At 40.9% G+C, this 14,985-nt stretch overlaps 2 protein-coding genes across 3 annotated transcripts in view; both read right to left on the reverse strand.

Moving 5' to 3' along the window:
• Window positions 1-5,378, reverse strand: part of PGGT1B (protein geranylgeranyltransferase type I subunit beta) — a 33,612-nt gene extending 28,234 nt beyond the window's left edge. The window contains 1 exon segment of the mRNA XM_069001271.1: window positions 5,225-5,378. Within this exon segment, the coding sequence (XP_068857372.1) occupies window positions 5,225-5,367 (143 nt within the window). The 5' untranslated portion in view covers window positions 5,368-5,378.
• Window positions 5,379-5,450: 72 nt separating this feature from the next.
• CCDC112 (coiled-coil domain containing 112) lies at window positions 5,451-14,518 on the reverse strand. Of its 2 annotated transcripts, XM_069001269.1 has the most exons (10): window positions 14,281-14,517; window positions 13,834-13,949; window positions 12,558-12,679; window positions 10,897-10,986; window positions 9,511-9,586; window positions 8,535-8,925; window positions 7,348-7,743; window positions 6,571-6,666; window positions 5,843-5,961; window positions 5,451-5,765 (listed from the first exon to the last, which is right to left on the reverse strand). In XM_069001269.1, exons 1-10 carry the CDS (start codon window positions 14,401-14,403, stop codon window positions 5,735-5,737), a joined length of 1,560 nt encoding a protein of 519 aa, XP_068857370.1. In that variant the 5' UTR covers window positions 14,404-14,517; the 3' UTR covers window positions 5,451-5,734. The 2 variants fall into 2 exon arrangements, with proteins under 2 accessions (XP_068857370.1, XP_068857371.1); XM_069001270.1 differs by lacking the exon at window positions 10,897-10,986 and having other exon boundaries at window positions 14,281-14,518.
• Window positions 14,519-14,985: the final 467 nt, after the last annotated feature.

A 14,985-nucleotide genomic window follows, 5' to 3' on the forward strand; every position in this document is an offset into this window, starting at 1 on the left:
TTTCTCTGTCTCAACAAGGTTTTTCATATAAGCTTCCCCTCCTTTTATATAATAATGATATGTCAATTCAAAATTTACCTAAGGGCCTGTTTACCTGAAAAAAAAAAAACCAACAAAACAACCCACAACAAAGTAAACTAGGTTATGGTATTAACATATTGAGCACTAGCTCTCAGTGAAGAATTCTTACACAAACAATCCCCTAAACATGCATTAGGTGCATATGCAAGGTAACCCTTAACTACAGTAAGTTGCCTCTCATTGTGTCCTAAACCAAATTTCGGATGCTTAGATGTCAGTGTCAAACAGCAAAGCCTATTTTGTAAGCAAACAACGTATAAACAGGCATATAGGATGAATTAACATCTAGAGGTACTTATTTCTGGTCCTTGGGTGTAAAGCAGGCTAGATGACTACCTTACTTAAACATCTAAAATTAAGCATGTCACATTCAAGTCTCCAACAGAGCAGTGAAGTTAGCTATCATGCTGAATGTCCTTCTTTCCTACAGCTTGCTTACATGAACATGGGTTATCATACCTGCTAACTAACACCTTCTTTGCTAGGTTTGTCTTAACCTAAACTATTGCAGCCACCCACAGCATGGCCCTCCAACAGGGATTACTCACTCTGACAGAGCACCTGAGCAGCTGCACTGGGTTAGGAACCTGGGAGAACTTGCTGTGAGGGAAAATGCTCATGTAATGGTACCTTGGATGTTCTGACTCAGACTAAAATTAGCTGGATGTATATTTTGCCACCCACACTTGTCTGCTGATCTTTCTAGAAATTCTTGTTCTCCTTACACCAGCTAAGATGATGGATTGTGAAACAACTGCTACACATGCAGAAACTACAATTCAGCATGCCAAGGAAAACCAACAGTTAATACCAGCTTTCCTTAGGAGATTAAGCTGCAATTTGTATTTACCTCACAAACTGGCGAGCCACCTTGGCCACCAGTAGTTGGCACCTCTGAAGAGACAGATGCAGACAGAAGCCTCCAGAGCCACTTAATTTCTGCATGAGGTTCTGCATCAGAACCACAAACAGTAAGACCATGGAAAAAAGGGTGATGTGATCCAGCCCAAAGCACACAACCAAAAGAATTATTCTAATTAAAGCACAGCAGCCAAATGACAATGCAGCAGATGCTAATCTCAGTAAAATGCCACAACTTCCTAGGGTGACATTCCTACCAGTGGGCTGGTAAAATATGTGTCTTTACTATTATTATTTCAAATGATTATCTAAGTAGAGAAAGCCAAAAAAGTATGTTGCACACAGAAGTATTTCTATGTAGAACAAGAGCAAATTTTAACCCTTCTAATGACTAAGAAATTGTCTTTCAAAGTGCAAAATTAACACTTCAAGGCTTATATCCACTTTTACCATTGATCAGACCTCTGTTTAACCCAAAATCTGACCCTGGATAATTAACTAATTTAAAAAAAAACACTAATTTCATTAAAAAGCGCCAAGGAATTTACTGTGCAGTTACAATAAACTATTTATTTGAAACATTGCCTGTACATTCTGATATTCACAAACACTAACAGTCTTTACTAGAACTATTTAAAATACATTTTCACTCTATTTTACCCTGCTAAGTTACTTCCAATGAGGCACAAACAGCATGCCAACATCAGCACGAGAAACTGCTACAAAGTAGCTCCAAAACCACGAGGCAATACATACAATACACACAGTAAATCTCACCTACAGTTAAAAATGCGTATGTCAGATATATGAATTTAAAAAGTGGTTTTACATATAGTTAGGGTTCAGTTCACTTATTCAGAGTTGACTGTGTCTCCAGCATTACTAAGGAACAGCCTGTACTGTGTTGGAATTTATGTATGGTGGGCAAGAACATCTGGCACCACTGGTCATACAGAGGTTGCAACGCAGCCATTTAGGCACTGCATCCTTACTTCATATGCTACCCTGCCTCACAGAAAATTAACAGACATATGTCCTAACAAAAACAACTCTTAGCAGCACCTTAGGTGACACATGCCAAGAAGTGTAAAAACTGTATCTACAGCCACTTCCACACAGGATGGCCAACAGAACACTTCTGATGACAGATTCAGACCCCTTTGTCTTCAAGCGTGGACAAAGACTACAATTTCACTGAAGAATTCAGAAAGCATTTGAAGTGACAAATTTGAGAAACTGATTAAGTGTGCTACAAAGAGCACCATGAAGGACCTGAATCTTAAAGACTTCAGAGACCAGCAGAGCTGCATTCTCCTGCAAAACCTCAGTGCTGACAATCATTGTGTATGAAACACTATCAGTCAGAATGCTTAAAAACTACTCTTGCTGCAACTACTGTTGCATGCAATAGCTACAGATAAAAATACTTACAAAGGCTTTGAGCAAAGAAGTTGAGTAGAGAACATGAAATGAATTCTCTTTATTCTCCATTATTGTTTGACAATCTACAGCTTAAGCTAGAATGCACCAGCACAGTAAAGAAAATCTCACTCTCTACTATCCTTGTCTGGTGACAACAAATACAGTTTTCTACTGCAGTGCAGTGAAAAAAAAAATCTGAAAAATGACTTTATTTATTTATTTGACAAATTTTTCTTTAATTTACTTGAGTTTCCCCATCTAACTCACAATGGAACCACTCAAATTCAGGAACAGGGGAAATAAGAATAAAAGGGTAACAGCATTTTTTTCTGCAGCTGTATCACCTCCAGAGGTTTGCTGAAGGTTTGCTGAACTCTGTGACCTTGAACTTGGCAAAAAGGCAAACTTAATACCCTTGAGGTCAAACTGGAGATGATGCATTTATGGTTCAATCCCCCACTTTGCATTTGTCAACAGGTGCGCATCCCTGCAGAACATGTCCACGTTGCCAAGGGCCTCTGGAGCTCACTGGTCCCATCTTTTGTAGAACACAGGGCCTCAGAGATGACCCAGGACCCTGACAAGCCATGTCCTCAAAGGTAACTCCATCACTTCAACAGGCAAGCTTTTCATGGTTAACTGTTCTAATGGTGAAAAATGTTTTTCCTACAGCCACACAATTCTCCCCAAAGTACCTCATTCCCACAGCCTCCTGCCCCGTCACTATGGTCCCTTGCAAAGAGTACACCTCCATCTTTCTTCTGTTAGTGAGAAGTAATACTTCTCACTAATGGAAGACTGATTAGATCCCTCCTCCTCTAGGCTGAAAACATCCCATTTCTTTAGCTATTTTCAGATGTCAGTGGGGCTAAGGTTAGCTATTTGTTATCACTCTAATACATTTGCATGCTGTTGAAATTTTAAGACCTATAAAAAGTTGAGCATAGGATGCCTAGACTTCCTCTTGCTGTCATCTAAAACAAATGAGAAAGTAGACCGAAACAACAGCTAATTTTTAATGAATAAATGATTTACAGTTCTGCAATCAAAATTTCACAAAATTACAGAATAGCTGGGGTTGAAAAGGACCTCTGGAGATCATCTAGCACAACCCCCCTCTCCTAATACAAGCTCACCCAGAGCAGTTTGCACAGGATCATGTCCAGGCAGGTTTTGAACATCTCCAGGGAAGAAATTCCCCAGCCCCTCTGGGCAATCTGTTTCAGTGATCAGTCACCCCCAATCTGATAAAGTTTTTTTTCTCATATTGAGATGAACCATCTTGTGTTTGTGTCTGCTGCCCTTTGCCCTGTCACAGGCACCACTTAAACAGTCTGGCCCCATCCTCTTGCCGCCTGCCCTTTAAAACACTTGAATGCATTGGTAAGATCCTCTCTCAGTGATCTCTTCTTGAAGCTAAACAGACCTAGCTCCCTCAACCTTTCCTCGCAGGACAGATACTCCAGTTCCTTAACCATCTTTGAAGCCCTCTGTTGGCCCCTCTCCAAGAGTTCCATTTCTAACTTCCCTTTTTAATATAAAGTTGTGTTATTCTACACACAGCTCAGCACTATCTGTACTAGTCCTTACATCCTTATGCCAAGTGTTTGTGCTCTCAACTGAAATAAAGCAGGATGACCTGACCAAAGCTGATGCCATGAAGATTTTTGCCTTTTCTTTTATACCCCTGTTATACCTTTTTACACCTTCTGTATTCTTAGTGCTTTTTGCCTACATTCTTGGACTTGTTTGTCAAGCTGAGAGACTAAACATCTTAGAAGCTTCATAGCTAGAGATCAGCGTGCCCCAGACCCCAAGGTCCTCTCCAGAACACATTCTGTAAACTGAGATAAAACCATCCAGGGGAAGCCTCCTTGGGGAGGGGGATTCACTTAAGCCTCTCATTGGGGAATTTTTGACAGATATGCTAATTAGTAAGACCTATAATGTTATACCAGATCTTTTGGGGGGGTGCATTTTTGCAGGGTGCATTTCGGTGCATTTGACCTGGATGTGTGCACCTAAGGAACCTTAACATAAATACCAAGGTAAAATCTCTTTTCTCCATCTAACTGTGTTTGACTTTTGATTTTAAGACCAAGAAAAGGCATCAAAGCCATTGAGGATTCCTCACAGCATGACCTGCAGGACATTACAAAATGGGAAGAATCTTACTACTTTATTGCCTGAACGAGATTATCAAACTATCTACGTGTCTCCAACATTTTATCAAGTGCAGCTTGATAATCACATTACTGGTCTTCTTACACCTCAGATGTAACTGTCTTAGGTGAAGACTTGAAGAGGATCAAGCAAGCACATTCTGAAGCCATGAAAGGAACAAATGCCCCTCTAATTCAAAGTGAGGAACATACTTCTCTAGTATTTTCTTTTATACTAGGTAATGAAGACTTAAAAATATTTGTTCCATGAACAAGAGTCTTCTGCGTGCTGAAGTGGAGCTTAAGTGATTTATTTTAAAATGGCTTCCAGAGTGGATTAAGAGAGTGAAGCACTGGATTTAAAACAGATTAGAAGGATCAACAAGTCTTCCCTCGTGGATGTCAAGCACTTTACGCGAGCAGCGACTACACCCCTACATTAACACATATTTTCTGGGAGCCGTCTGCTGGTGGGCAGATTTATAGGGATCCGCTTCCTTCCGGCCGCGGGGCGCTGCTCCCCGTCCCCGTCCCCGGGAGGCGGCAGCGCTCCGGGAGGGGTTTCCTGCCACCGCCACCGCCCGACGGGAGGGGAGCGCGGCCGGGCCCCGGACGGCCGGGGGGCGCCGGGCGGACACGGCGGCGCCCGTCCCGCCTCCCACCGCGCGGCCCGCCGGAGGAGCCCGGCCCGCTGCTACCTGCTGGTCTCCAAGGACGAGTAGCGCTCGGGCAGGATCTGGAGGCACCGCTGGAAGAAGCGCACGTGCCGCTCCCGCAGGAAGTCCAGCCGCTCCGGCTCCCCGGAGCACGGCGCGGCCGCCGCCGCCGCCGCCATCTCCATCTCGCCGCTGCTGCCCGCGCCCGGCGCGCCCGGATCGCGTCAGCCGCGGCGCCCGCCCCGGGGCGGGGAAAGGGAAGGGGAAGGAGCGGGAGAAGGAGCGGGAAAAGGCAAGGGCGAAGGGGCGGGGCGCCGCAGTTCACTGCGGGTGGCAACCGTACGCTTAAGGAGCCACCACAACCAGCTGCAGGGAAGATGCGCTTTTAATGCCAAGGGACATCACAGCTGGCCGGTCTGATAGCCGGCGTGTCAAACCCGACACTCGCAAAATACAGCGGTAATACACGTCATGGGTCAAGGAACTCTGTGCCGGCTCCCGGGAAGTGCTGGCTGCTGCTTCGTCCTGCGACGGGGACAGGCTGGTGCGCGGCTACAGCCCTCCTCTCCAGGCTGGGACAGCTCTGACAACAAAGCAAAAAGGCACGAAGTACAGAAGTGCACTTCTGTCGCGCTGCACATCCACCCGTCCCCTCCTCACCTCTGAGGAACGCCCAGCTGCGGTTCCGCAGCTGCTGGTGTCGTCTCCTGCCTACGTTCTTCCCAGCCTTTGGTAGGTCTGTTCAACCTGGATCGGTCTCTGGTGACCCGAATCTCGACCTCAGAGTAAAGCAAACAACCAAAACTCTTAATAAGTCTTTTTCGTTCATCACAGGAGTAGTTCTGTTACGCTCATTAGGTCTTCATCGTAGAAGCAGGTGCAGAGTAAACAACACAGCTGGCTAGCCAGAGAGAGACACTTCCCTCCACGCCACCACAGGGAACAGGAGAAGGGTGAAAACTAAGGGTGGCAACAGCTGCTTTCTGTCGTTGAATTTTAATAATTTGAAAGATTAAATTCTTGTAAAACCCAGTATATGTAAAATGCTTCTGGGAGCCAGACTACTTATTTAACCAATGGTAGAAAACAATTTGGAAAAAAAAAAAAGCCACCACCCATACTGCAGCTCGCTTTTATGACCTGTAGGCCTTACCCAGTGAAATACTGCAATGAGATACATAAATTCTCAGGATTTTTTCCCATTTTTTTGAACACTGGAACAACTATGCCTGCTGCAATTTAGTCTCCTGATAATGAGGCATGACTTTTTGTTTTCCTTTATGAACCATTTAGATAATTGAAAACTACTGCTTTTGAGATTAATGAAAAAAAGTCTGCTTAAATCACCAAGCTACACACATCTCCAGTTAGAACAAAGAAAAAGTTACCTTCTCTCTTAACTTTGCCAATCTTTTTTCTTCTTCTTGTTTCTCTGTCTCTTTAGCGTGTTTCTGTAAAACCCTTAGTTCCAGTTTATGTAGATCCTGAAACATAATGAGTGGAAAAGCAAACTTCTCTTTGGAAGTAAAACAAATGATATAAAAATACACATGCAGCCTTTTTACAGCTTTTTTTTTCTTGTTTTGAAATTATCATAATAGTGAAGTTTCATTAGCTACATGTGATAGCTTGTCTTGCACAAAGACATTATAGTTACATGGCTTGAAAAAAACCCCCTAGTAGTTTAAACTGTTTCTAAAACTTTAGTGTGAATACAGATAATAATATCAGTTCTCCAGTAATTGCATTTACACTGGTATGGGATCTGACTTTACCTAACAGGTACTGAAACCCGCAGGATATTCAAACAACTCTTTCTATCTCCTATCTGAATACAACACTCAGGTCCTCTGACATCTTCTTAGGCAACACAGCCCTAGCAGTTTTTCCCAAGTAAATTATTTACTGAAGAAATAAAACCACTTCTATATGGATAAGGAAATACGAGCTTGAGTAATCCTGTAGAATTTAGATACTGAAGAAAATAAGCATCTTTGTTTAAAATCAAATTTCATACTGCTTGTCTGCAATAGATGCTGTTACTTGTATCGATAATGGATTTACATGAATGAAATTTGGATTTTAAAACCTGTTTAACCGATTATATTGTAGGAGGAAGTTGCAAATTTAAAACAACATGCAAAAATGGAGATGAAATTACGCACATGCTCTTGAAACTTAGAAATTTCTTGTGCAGCAATTTGCTTCCTTTCCTCCTTTTCAGTTTCCTCTCTCTTCTCATTTTCAAGCTTTTCAAGTTCCTCCTTTACTTTTTTTTGCAAGGTATTCCTTTCCAACAGTAACTTCACGTGGCTTTGGCACTCTTGTTGCTTTTTCTCTTCTAGTTTTAGTTGTGATGCTTGATCCATTGCAAATGCTACTACTTGCTGTTTCTTCCAGACTTCAACTGCTGCTTGTTTTCTTTTTCTTTCTTCTGCTTTTTGCTTCTGAGCTTCTTCACGCTGTAGCCATCTTTCCTTGAGCATTTTTTCTGATTTCTCTTTCTCCTTCAAGTTTCTTTCTTTTTCTTGCTGTTGCTTTTCTTTCCACTTTTTAATTGACTACAAGAGACCATAGGGAAAAAAATCCAAGGTTTTCATGAAAATTATACACATTCACATTGATTCAGTCTGATGAAGACATGTTCCAAGGACACACACTACACAGAGGAATTAGAAGTCTGTTGAAGGCAAAACTTAAAGCCAAGAAGTACCTATATCTGTTTTCTCACTTTATTTTTTCTATTTTATGGATCGCACAAGCAGGTTTAACAGATGTCTGCTAAAACTGTTTCAGATATGGCAATCATAATAACTCTGGGTAGTTATGAATGTTGATATAATATGCTTTTTTAAATGGAAACATATGACAGTTCTTAATTTTTCCAATTAACCCACTGTTTTATAGTAGTTCTTATGTCAGTACATCTTTTATTACTGGATAGTTCTTGAGGGAATCATAATTCTGTATGTCAGTCTGTCGTATGTGTATTGCTTATAGGTGGGACAGACATTCTTAGGGACAAATGTAACAGGAAGACAGGATCACTTCCTGCTCTGGGCTTGGCACCTAACCTGCTAATCACTGACATCAAAAGCATTTGTAATATACTTTGGCAATACACATCCCACTTCTCTGTGTTGTTAGCTCTATGCTTGTTTGTAATTATTTTTTAAAGACAAATACTTTGGCAAGCTGGGGATGCTAAAGACCTCCGTTATATATCATCAACTGTAAGAGAAATCTGCCTAGCACTACTACCAGAGAGGCAGATACAAAAATAAGACAGTATGCATTTTGAAAATAAGTACTTTTTCTTAAATCTCCAAAAGCCCTAGAGGGGTTATTTTACCTCTTTCTTTCTTTCATGTAAAATTACAAATTCTTGATACCATTTGTCATGCTGTTCTATATCTTCTTTTGTTCTTCCACTGAGATACTCAAGGGCTTCATCCATGTAAGACAGCCTTCCTCTGTATTTTGTCCGTATCTTCAGAAAATTTTGATGATCATAATCATCCCAGCCTCCTTGCCGCCCTCCTGTTCGCTGAAGAAATCTTTCAAACTCTATTACTTCTCTGGGTAGATGGTTTTCCAGTGTTTTATCAACTGTGACCCTGGCTGATGGTAATTTCAAAACTTTTTCTGCTGTTGAGCTCCCTAATACCCACAGTTCCACTTTTCTCTCAAAGAGACTGAGCTCATTAATGGCAGCTTTTTCCTCTTTCAAAAGCTGTTGATATCTGAAAAGAGACAAGCACTGAAATGTAAGGAAAAAAAAAACCAGTATTCATTGTCCATTCACCAAAAATGAATTTTGTAATTGTTCAATGCCACACAAAAGCTATTCTTCAAAGATTAAGAATTGAAGTGGTAACAGCACAGTTGTAATGATCCGATAATAAAGCACTACACAATGAGAATTAAGTTACTCTTCTACTGAAAGAACACATTTATGGCATGCATACAATTAACTCAATCCCCTCCTGACACCAGTGGAGAGAAAAGGAAACCCCCCAAACCGGCTTACACAACACAACAGCAACAACAAAACCCCTACAATTTAATCTCTTCTACAGCCTTTCCCTAGGAAGGTTATTCATAGGCAAATCGTTGTTACATTGGAATGCTGCAATAGCTGTATAACAGCCTCTTTAAAAGGCAGCTTACCAAGATTCTAACACTGATAGCTTGTGCTTTGATATACATACCACGGGAATCACTACCGAAAGAGTAAATCATAAGGACAGTTTGCTAGATTAATGCAAAGTTTTCATTGTGTCTTATGAAAGCACTTTTTCTAGTAGCTGAAGCATGGATGAACATACATTTGCCTCTGTTCCTCTTTAAAAGTATTGATTGCATTTTCAATTTCTTCCATCATTTCCTTGATCTTGTCAACAACTAAAAAAGGAAAAGAAGAAAAAAATATTTAACTTAAGAAGTCTACAGTATTTATCAGCACTATCCAGAAATGCAGGACTTGTGGAGACTCAGGACACATATTTCAGTGTACAAAAAAGCATGCATTTCCATCTCACACAGCCTTAAAAGAGAAACTCTTATTTATTCAAAAGGTGTGTTTATGAAGTGACTTAGGTAACTGGATGCAAATCCCAATATAAATGTTTATCTCCATTAAAGAAGTCTCATCTTGACTGAGCTTCAACTGATTCCCAGAATGAGACAGCCTTATCCTAGAGTTCCACGTTTGTTTTTTATAACAATGCAGTTAGTGACTTAAGCACACTCAACTCTGGTTTATACCAGACTGTAGCAATCCTATTGAACCTGCAGGCCACTGCTTTTATAAAGCTGACAAAGAAACATCAAAGTAACAGTGCTGTACTGTCAGCGTGCTGTAGTCCTGACTTTAAGATGGTAATGCTGCTGTCCAGGGAAAATCTCTTTTGCAGTGGTAGAAAATCCATCCATTCGATTACATTATATTATTTGATTGGAATCTGTTTTACATCAGCACAACGTCTCTATGGACACACTGAATGTGTAGTTCAAATAACCTGTATTTTAGTAAAGTTATATAATCTAAACCTCTTCTTTCAGCTTTCATGCCTTGTTAGTTCTTAGTATCTTCACTGACAGTTTAAGAAGATAATGATTTTTTTTGATAGATAAAACACTGAATAAATGAAATGGGATGCATTTTATCCAGCATCAGCAAGCCCTCAGCTAGTAGGAGGGCCTCTACCTAAGCTCTGCAAAATAGTAGATACCACATGAGAATGGTTCTTTCAGAGCCTATTTCCCTAAAGCTTTAAAACATTCAAACTGAACAAACTGCTGCAATATTTTCTGTAGAATATTCCAATTTACATTTCAAATCATGTGGTGGCTAGAAATGAGTTCCCTGAAGAACCTACCCTGTGACCTCTTGCCAGATCAAAGGGAGTTACAGGGTAGTAGAATACCAACTTTGTTTTACATAATGCAAATGTTACAGATAGGAAATCTAGCTTTCAACAGCCTCAAGGAACAAACACACACCACTTGTAAGATAAAGTTTCTGTTTACACACAGAACTGCAGAGTCTTTCACCATTTCTTAGGTTTCTGCAATTTCTAGGTTTAGTCTTCCCTTTCCAGATTCCTGCAAAATCATAAAGACCGGAGGAGTGTCCCAACTCTGCAGGAGAAAGACAACTATGCAAGAAATCTGTAGAGGAAAATGTTTTTAAATCTGTCATCATGACTTACACTCTGGTGTAGGCTTCACATCTTTTAATTGTTGCTGAAGTCTCTTCACACTGTTCTGTATTTTTAATAGCTGCTGCAGGATTTTAGCTTCTGTTAAGCAAAATAAGGTGCTGATAATTCTAAGTTTCTTTTGCATTAAATTCAATACAAGAACAAGAGCAATGAAGTGTCCAAAATAAACCGGGGGTTTGATCTAAGCAGGGACAAAATTCTGTTTGATGATAAGAAACTGCCATAATACTGAACATTTTAACTGGTAACTGCATGTAGCTGACCATGCAGTTACCAGTTAAAATGCTTAGTATTTTAGAGGAGAGATTCCTAAAGGGAAGCTTGGAGAATATTGCCTATGCAGGTGATAGCTTCTAGGGTTTTGAGGCAAACTTTGACTTAGGCTTCAAAACACCCATTTATGAAGAGAAAACAAACTTTGAAAGTGTATATGAATGTACTACTTCAATAAGATTAATTTATTTGTTGTGTTAAATAGAGAAGAAACAATGTTTTCTTGTCCTCCAAGTATGTGTGGACTTATTTGCATTGTTACCACTTGGTTCCTCATGAGACCATACAGTACTGAAGAGGATGAAGTTCTGGATACATCTTAGATATTAAGGAGCTGCATCTTCTATCCTAAAAGATTTGGATTAAGGAAGGTATAAGGAAGGTACACATTCCTGCTGAGACCACAGAAAATCTAAAAGCACACAGATCGTGCTGAAAGACCTGAACACAGTAGATGGGAATTGGGGGCTGTTTTACACTTTTGTATCTTTTAGGATATACTCCTTCACATCTGACATGTAGTGCCTTACACCTCACATCACTGTCCTCTTTATTATCTCATAGCATCATCTCCATCCATATTCCATGCTCCCTACTTACTCATGGAAAAAATTGTGAACTTATTAGCTTAGTCATTCCTCAGAAACATTTATATTTCTTAAGGACTGCAAGATACAAAGGATATTCTAAGACTCCTTAAATAAAAAACGTACATCAGAACACATGCAAATTTGTAAGGTAAGGATACTTTTAATTGTTTCTATATTCCTTTCCTTTCTTCAACTTATTTTGATCTATATCAGATGGCATAGCATGATTTATGTGATTACTTTTGAAAGCATTTAAGTACTGTAAATAAAGAGAGTAACTTATTTTCTTGAGTTACATTATAGTCTGTAAGTGGAACAGATACTGTAGGACTGTGTACCATCTCACAGCACTATCTGAACTAGGAATATTCAAAAACTCAAAAACTGCAAACACAGAACAGTTTAAAAGTATATTTAAAGGCAGCAATCAGATGTGAATGTTGAGGTAAGAATATTTTTATTGTACCTTAGCTGGACTACATTATATTTGCAATATACACCCAAAATTGATTCCAAGTTTTTTTAACAGTACCTTTTCACCAGTCATTTTACATTGAAGATTAAAAGAAAACAGTTAATAACATAGGGGGCCCAAAATTTTTATGCTCCTGAATTTTGCAAGTGAATTGTGTGTTTATAAGCACATGGTGAAACACTACACTTACTAGTATCTATCTTCCACCTAACTCATCTCTCTGTATTACTGATTTTTAAACCATTTACAAAAACAACACCATATAAAAGGGGGAAAAAAACCCAAACAAGCCCAAATAAAACCCCACTTACTTTCCGTTTTCCTGCTGACAGTCATGCTGTGTTCCAGTTCCTCTAGTAATCTGTATTCTACCCTGAAATCACTCTTCCTATTATAAAGGTGTCCATTTCTGTCTTTTTCTATATTTGCAAGCCTAGGAAGAAAGGGTGCCACACTGAGTAAGGCACAAACACTTAGCAAAGCCCCAAGATTTTCCAAGGTTATTGTGCAGCCAAGGCTGTGTTAACAGGAATATCTTAGATTTTATACAAATCCATGGTTTGTTCCTACAACTGTTTTCAAAGAAAACCTTTCTGCAGCTATAACACTACACACCACTCAAGCACTTGACCAAGAGAGAGAAATTAACAGGGAAATCACCTCACTGGCAAGCAGTGGGTTTTGCACTGAAATTCTGTGTGCATGCTTATTCTCTGGAAGCCTATGAGAATTTTCCCTGGAAAAGTGCAGGCAGACAGGCTGTATTAATGCAGTGGCACACATAGATGGAGCCCCAGCACAGACAACACTACAGGGACGCTGAGGCTCAGTTAAATGGCATGCCTCATTGCAGTTTGCTTGAGAACATTACCCAGCAGTCAAATTTTGAGCCACAACCCAGGATCCAGGGTAATCAAGATGAATTCGATTCAGTCACATAGTGTAAAACACTGCTGTGAGATTTAAGTACCCTGTTTCATCAGGATTCAAAACTGCAAACCTCTCCTTCAGTCAGATGGCTACATAAGCTATTCCCCATAAAGCTCACCTGTTTGAGAAGAAATCTCCCTGTTCTTTCAGATGCCAGTGTAGTTGTAATCAGCACTTGGTCAAGATGTGGGGAAACAGATTTAAATCACTTCTGTGCCTCAGCTGTCTTGACCCCTTGTTTTCCAAAACAGTGGCCTAGATATTTTAGATGAAGTCTGTCAATATTCTGCTACTGCAATTCCCCTTTTATTGGGATGTCTTAAGGGCTTTAGGTGCTTCAAGGATCAGCACAGCTAAGTAGGAAAACTGAGAACTCAATTGTGCCACACACACACTTCCTTTTCTTTGCACCTAAGAGTAGCAATTCTTACTAAAGAACATGACTGGCCTAAGTCCAAATGGTAATTGGAACAACGGGGTATTTTGGAGGTCTTAAGCCTATCCTGAACTTCTGTAACAACCACAATAATTTGAGCTCCTGAAAAGGAAACCTTTAGCCTAAAGACTTCATTACCATATATTCTTAATTTGAACTTCGAGTTATTGTTACCTCCAGAACAGAACGAAAACATACTTATGATGAAGTGTTTAACTTACTGAGCTTTTAGCTTTTCTGCAGTTCTTATGAATTCAACTTTCTTAGCTCGTTCAGCTTTCATCTTCCAGCTCTGAAATTGTCGGCCAGCACCTGCAGTACTGGAACAGCTCTCATTCTGTAGATAACAAAATCAACTGTTATTTACAACCAATTTTTTTTTTTTTTTTTTTTAAATGCTCGTTGGTTACTTTCAAGCAACCAACACCACAGCGCAGAGTTCGGTTTTCTACTGCCGCGATTCAAGTAATTGTAAGCGGAAACCGGCGTGAGGCGTGGCGCACCGGCGCGCACACAGCAACGCGCGGCTCAGCAGAGACGCGCCGGTTCCGCCACAGCGGCGCGCTGTCACGGGCTGCGGACCCGCGGCCAGCCCCCCACGCCCGCGCAGCCCCGGGGCTCCTCCGGGAGGCTCGGCCCCGCCGGGCCCGGGTGCCGGCGGCCTTTACCTGCAGCCGCCCGGCCGCCGCCGCCAGCGCCGGGGCCAGCGCGGCCATGTTGCCGCCGGCCCGCTGAGGGGAAGGGCGGCCGCGCCTCTCGCTGACTCCATTTAACTCTTTTCTTTCCTTCATCTGCTGCCGGAGGGCTCTTCTTATTGGCCTTGGTTTCAGTTATGTGGGGATTCAAGGGTTTGTAGTGATTGCTTCTTTCAGGAAAAACTGGATATACCCACGTTGTCCTGTCACAATCTAAAGAGTTCCACATTATTCAATAAATTGGGGGGGGGGGGGAGGGCTCAAGATCTTGTTTCTCACTCATGTATACGAATCAAACTTTCAAATGAGTTGCCACTTAGCATTTCTGTGGAATAGAAATAATCATTCATGCAGTGGCTTTCCTGCTAAAGAGATTTTTGGAACCGGCGTTTTCCCAGCTGCTGGACACAAACACATCCACAGATGCTGCCTGGGGCTATGCTGAAGACATTTTGTTGCCTAATTGATGTTTTTAACAGCACTTTCCAGATGCATTTTTCCTCTTTCCATTTTATGACTATACTTGTTTTCTTTGTATTTGCTGAATAGGAATTGAAAGGAGAACGTTTCAAAACCTGAAAATAATCTTCAGCATAAAATAAAGAGGATTGTTCTCACAGACTGCTACCTAAAAGGCTTGTAAAAGTATTCTCTTCACAGCAGTGTTTCAAAGTCTTT

The sequence above is a fragment of the Aphelocoma coerulescens genome (assembly GCF_041296385.1).
Source record: "Aphelocoma coerulescens isolate FSJ_1873_10779 chromosome Z unlocalized genomic scaffold, UR_Acoe_1.0 ChrZ, whole genome shotgun sequence".
Lineage (NCBI taxonomy): Eukaryota > Metazoa > Chordata > Aves > Passeriformes > Corvidae > Aphelocoma > Aphelocoma coerulescens.

What these genes read in the sequence shown, in the direction of transcription:
- CCDC112 (XM_069001269.1), bottom strand. Translation starts at nt 14,403, where the DNA reads ATGAAGGAAAGAAAAGAGTTAAATGGAGTCAGCGAGAGGCGCGGCCGC. An exon ending in GCAGAAAAGCTAAAAGCTCA is followed by an intron (nt 12,680 to 13,833) that starts GTAAGTTAAACA and finishes CTTTCTTCCTAG; the next exon opens with GCTTGCAAATATAGAAAAAG. An exon ending in TACATGAAAGAAAGAAAGAG is followed by an intron (nt 7,744 to 8,534) that starts GTAAAATAACCC and finishes GGTCTCTTGTAG; the next exon opens with TCAATTAAAAAGTGGAAAGA.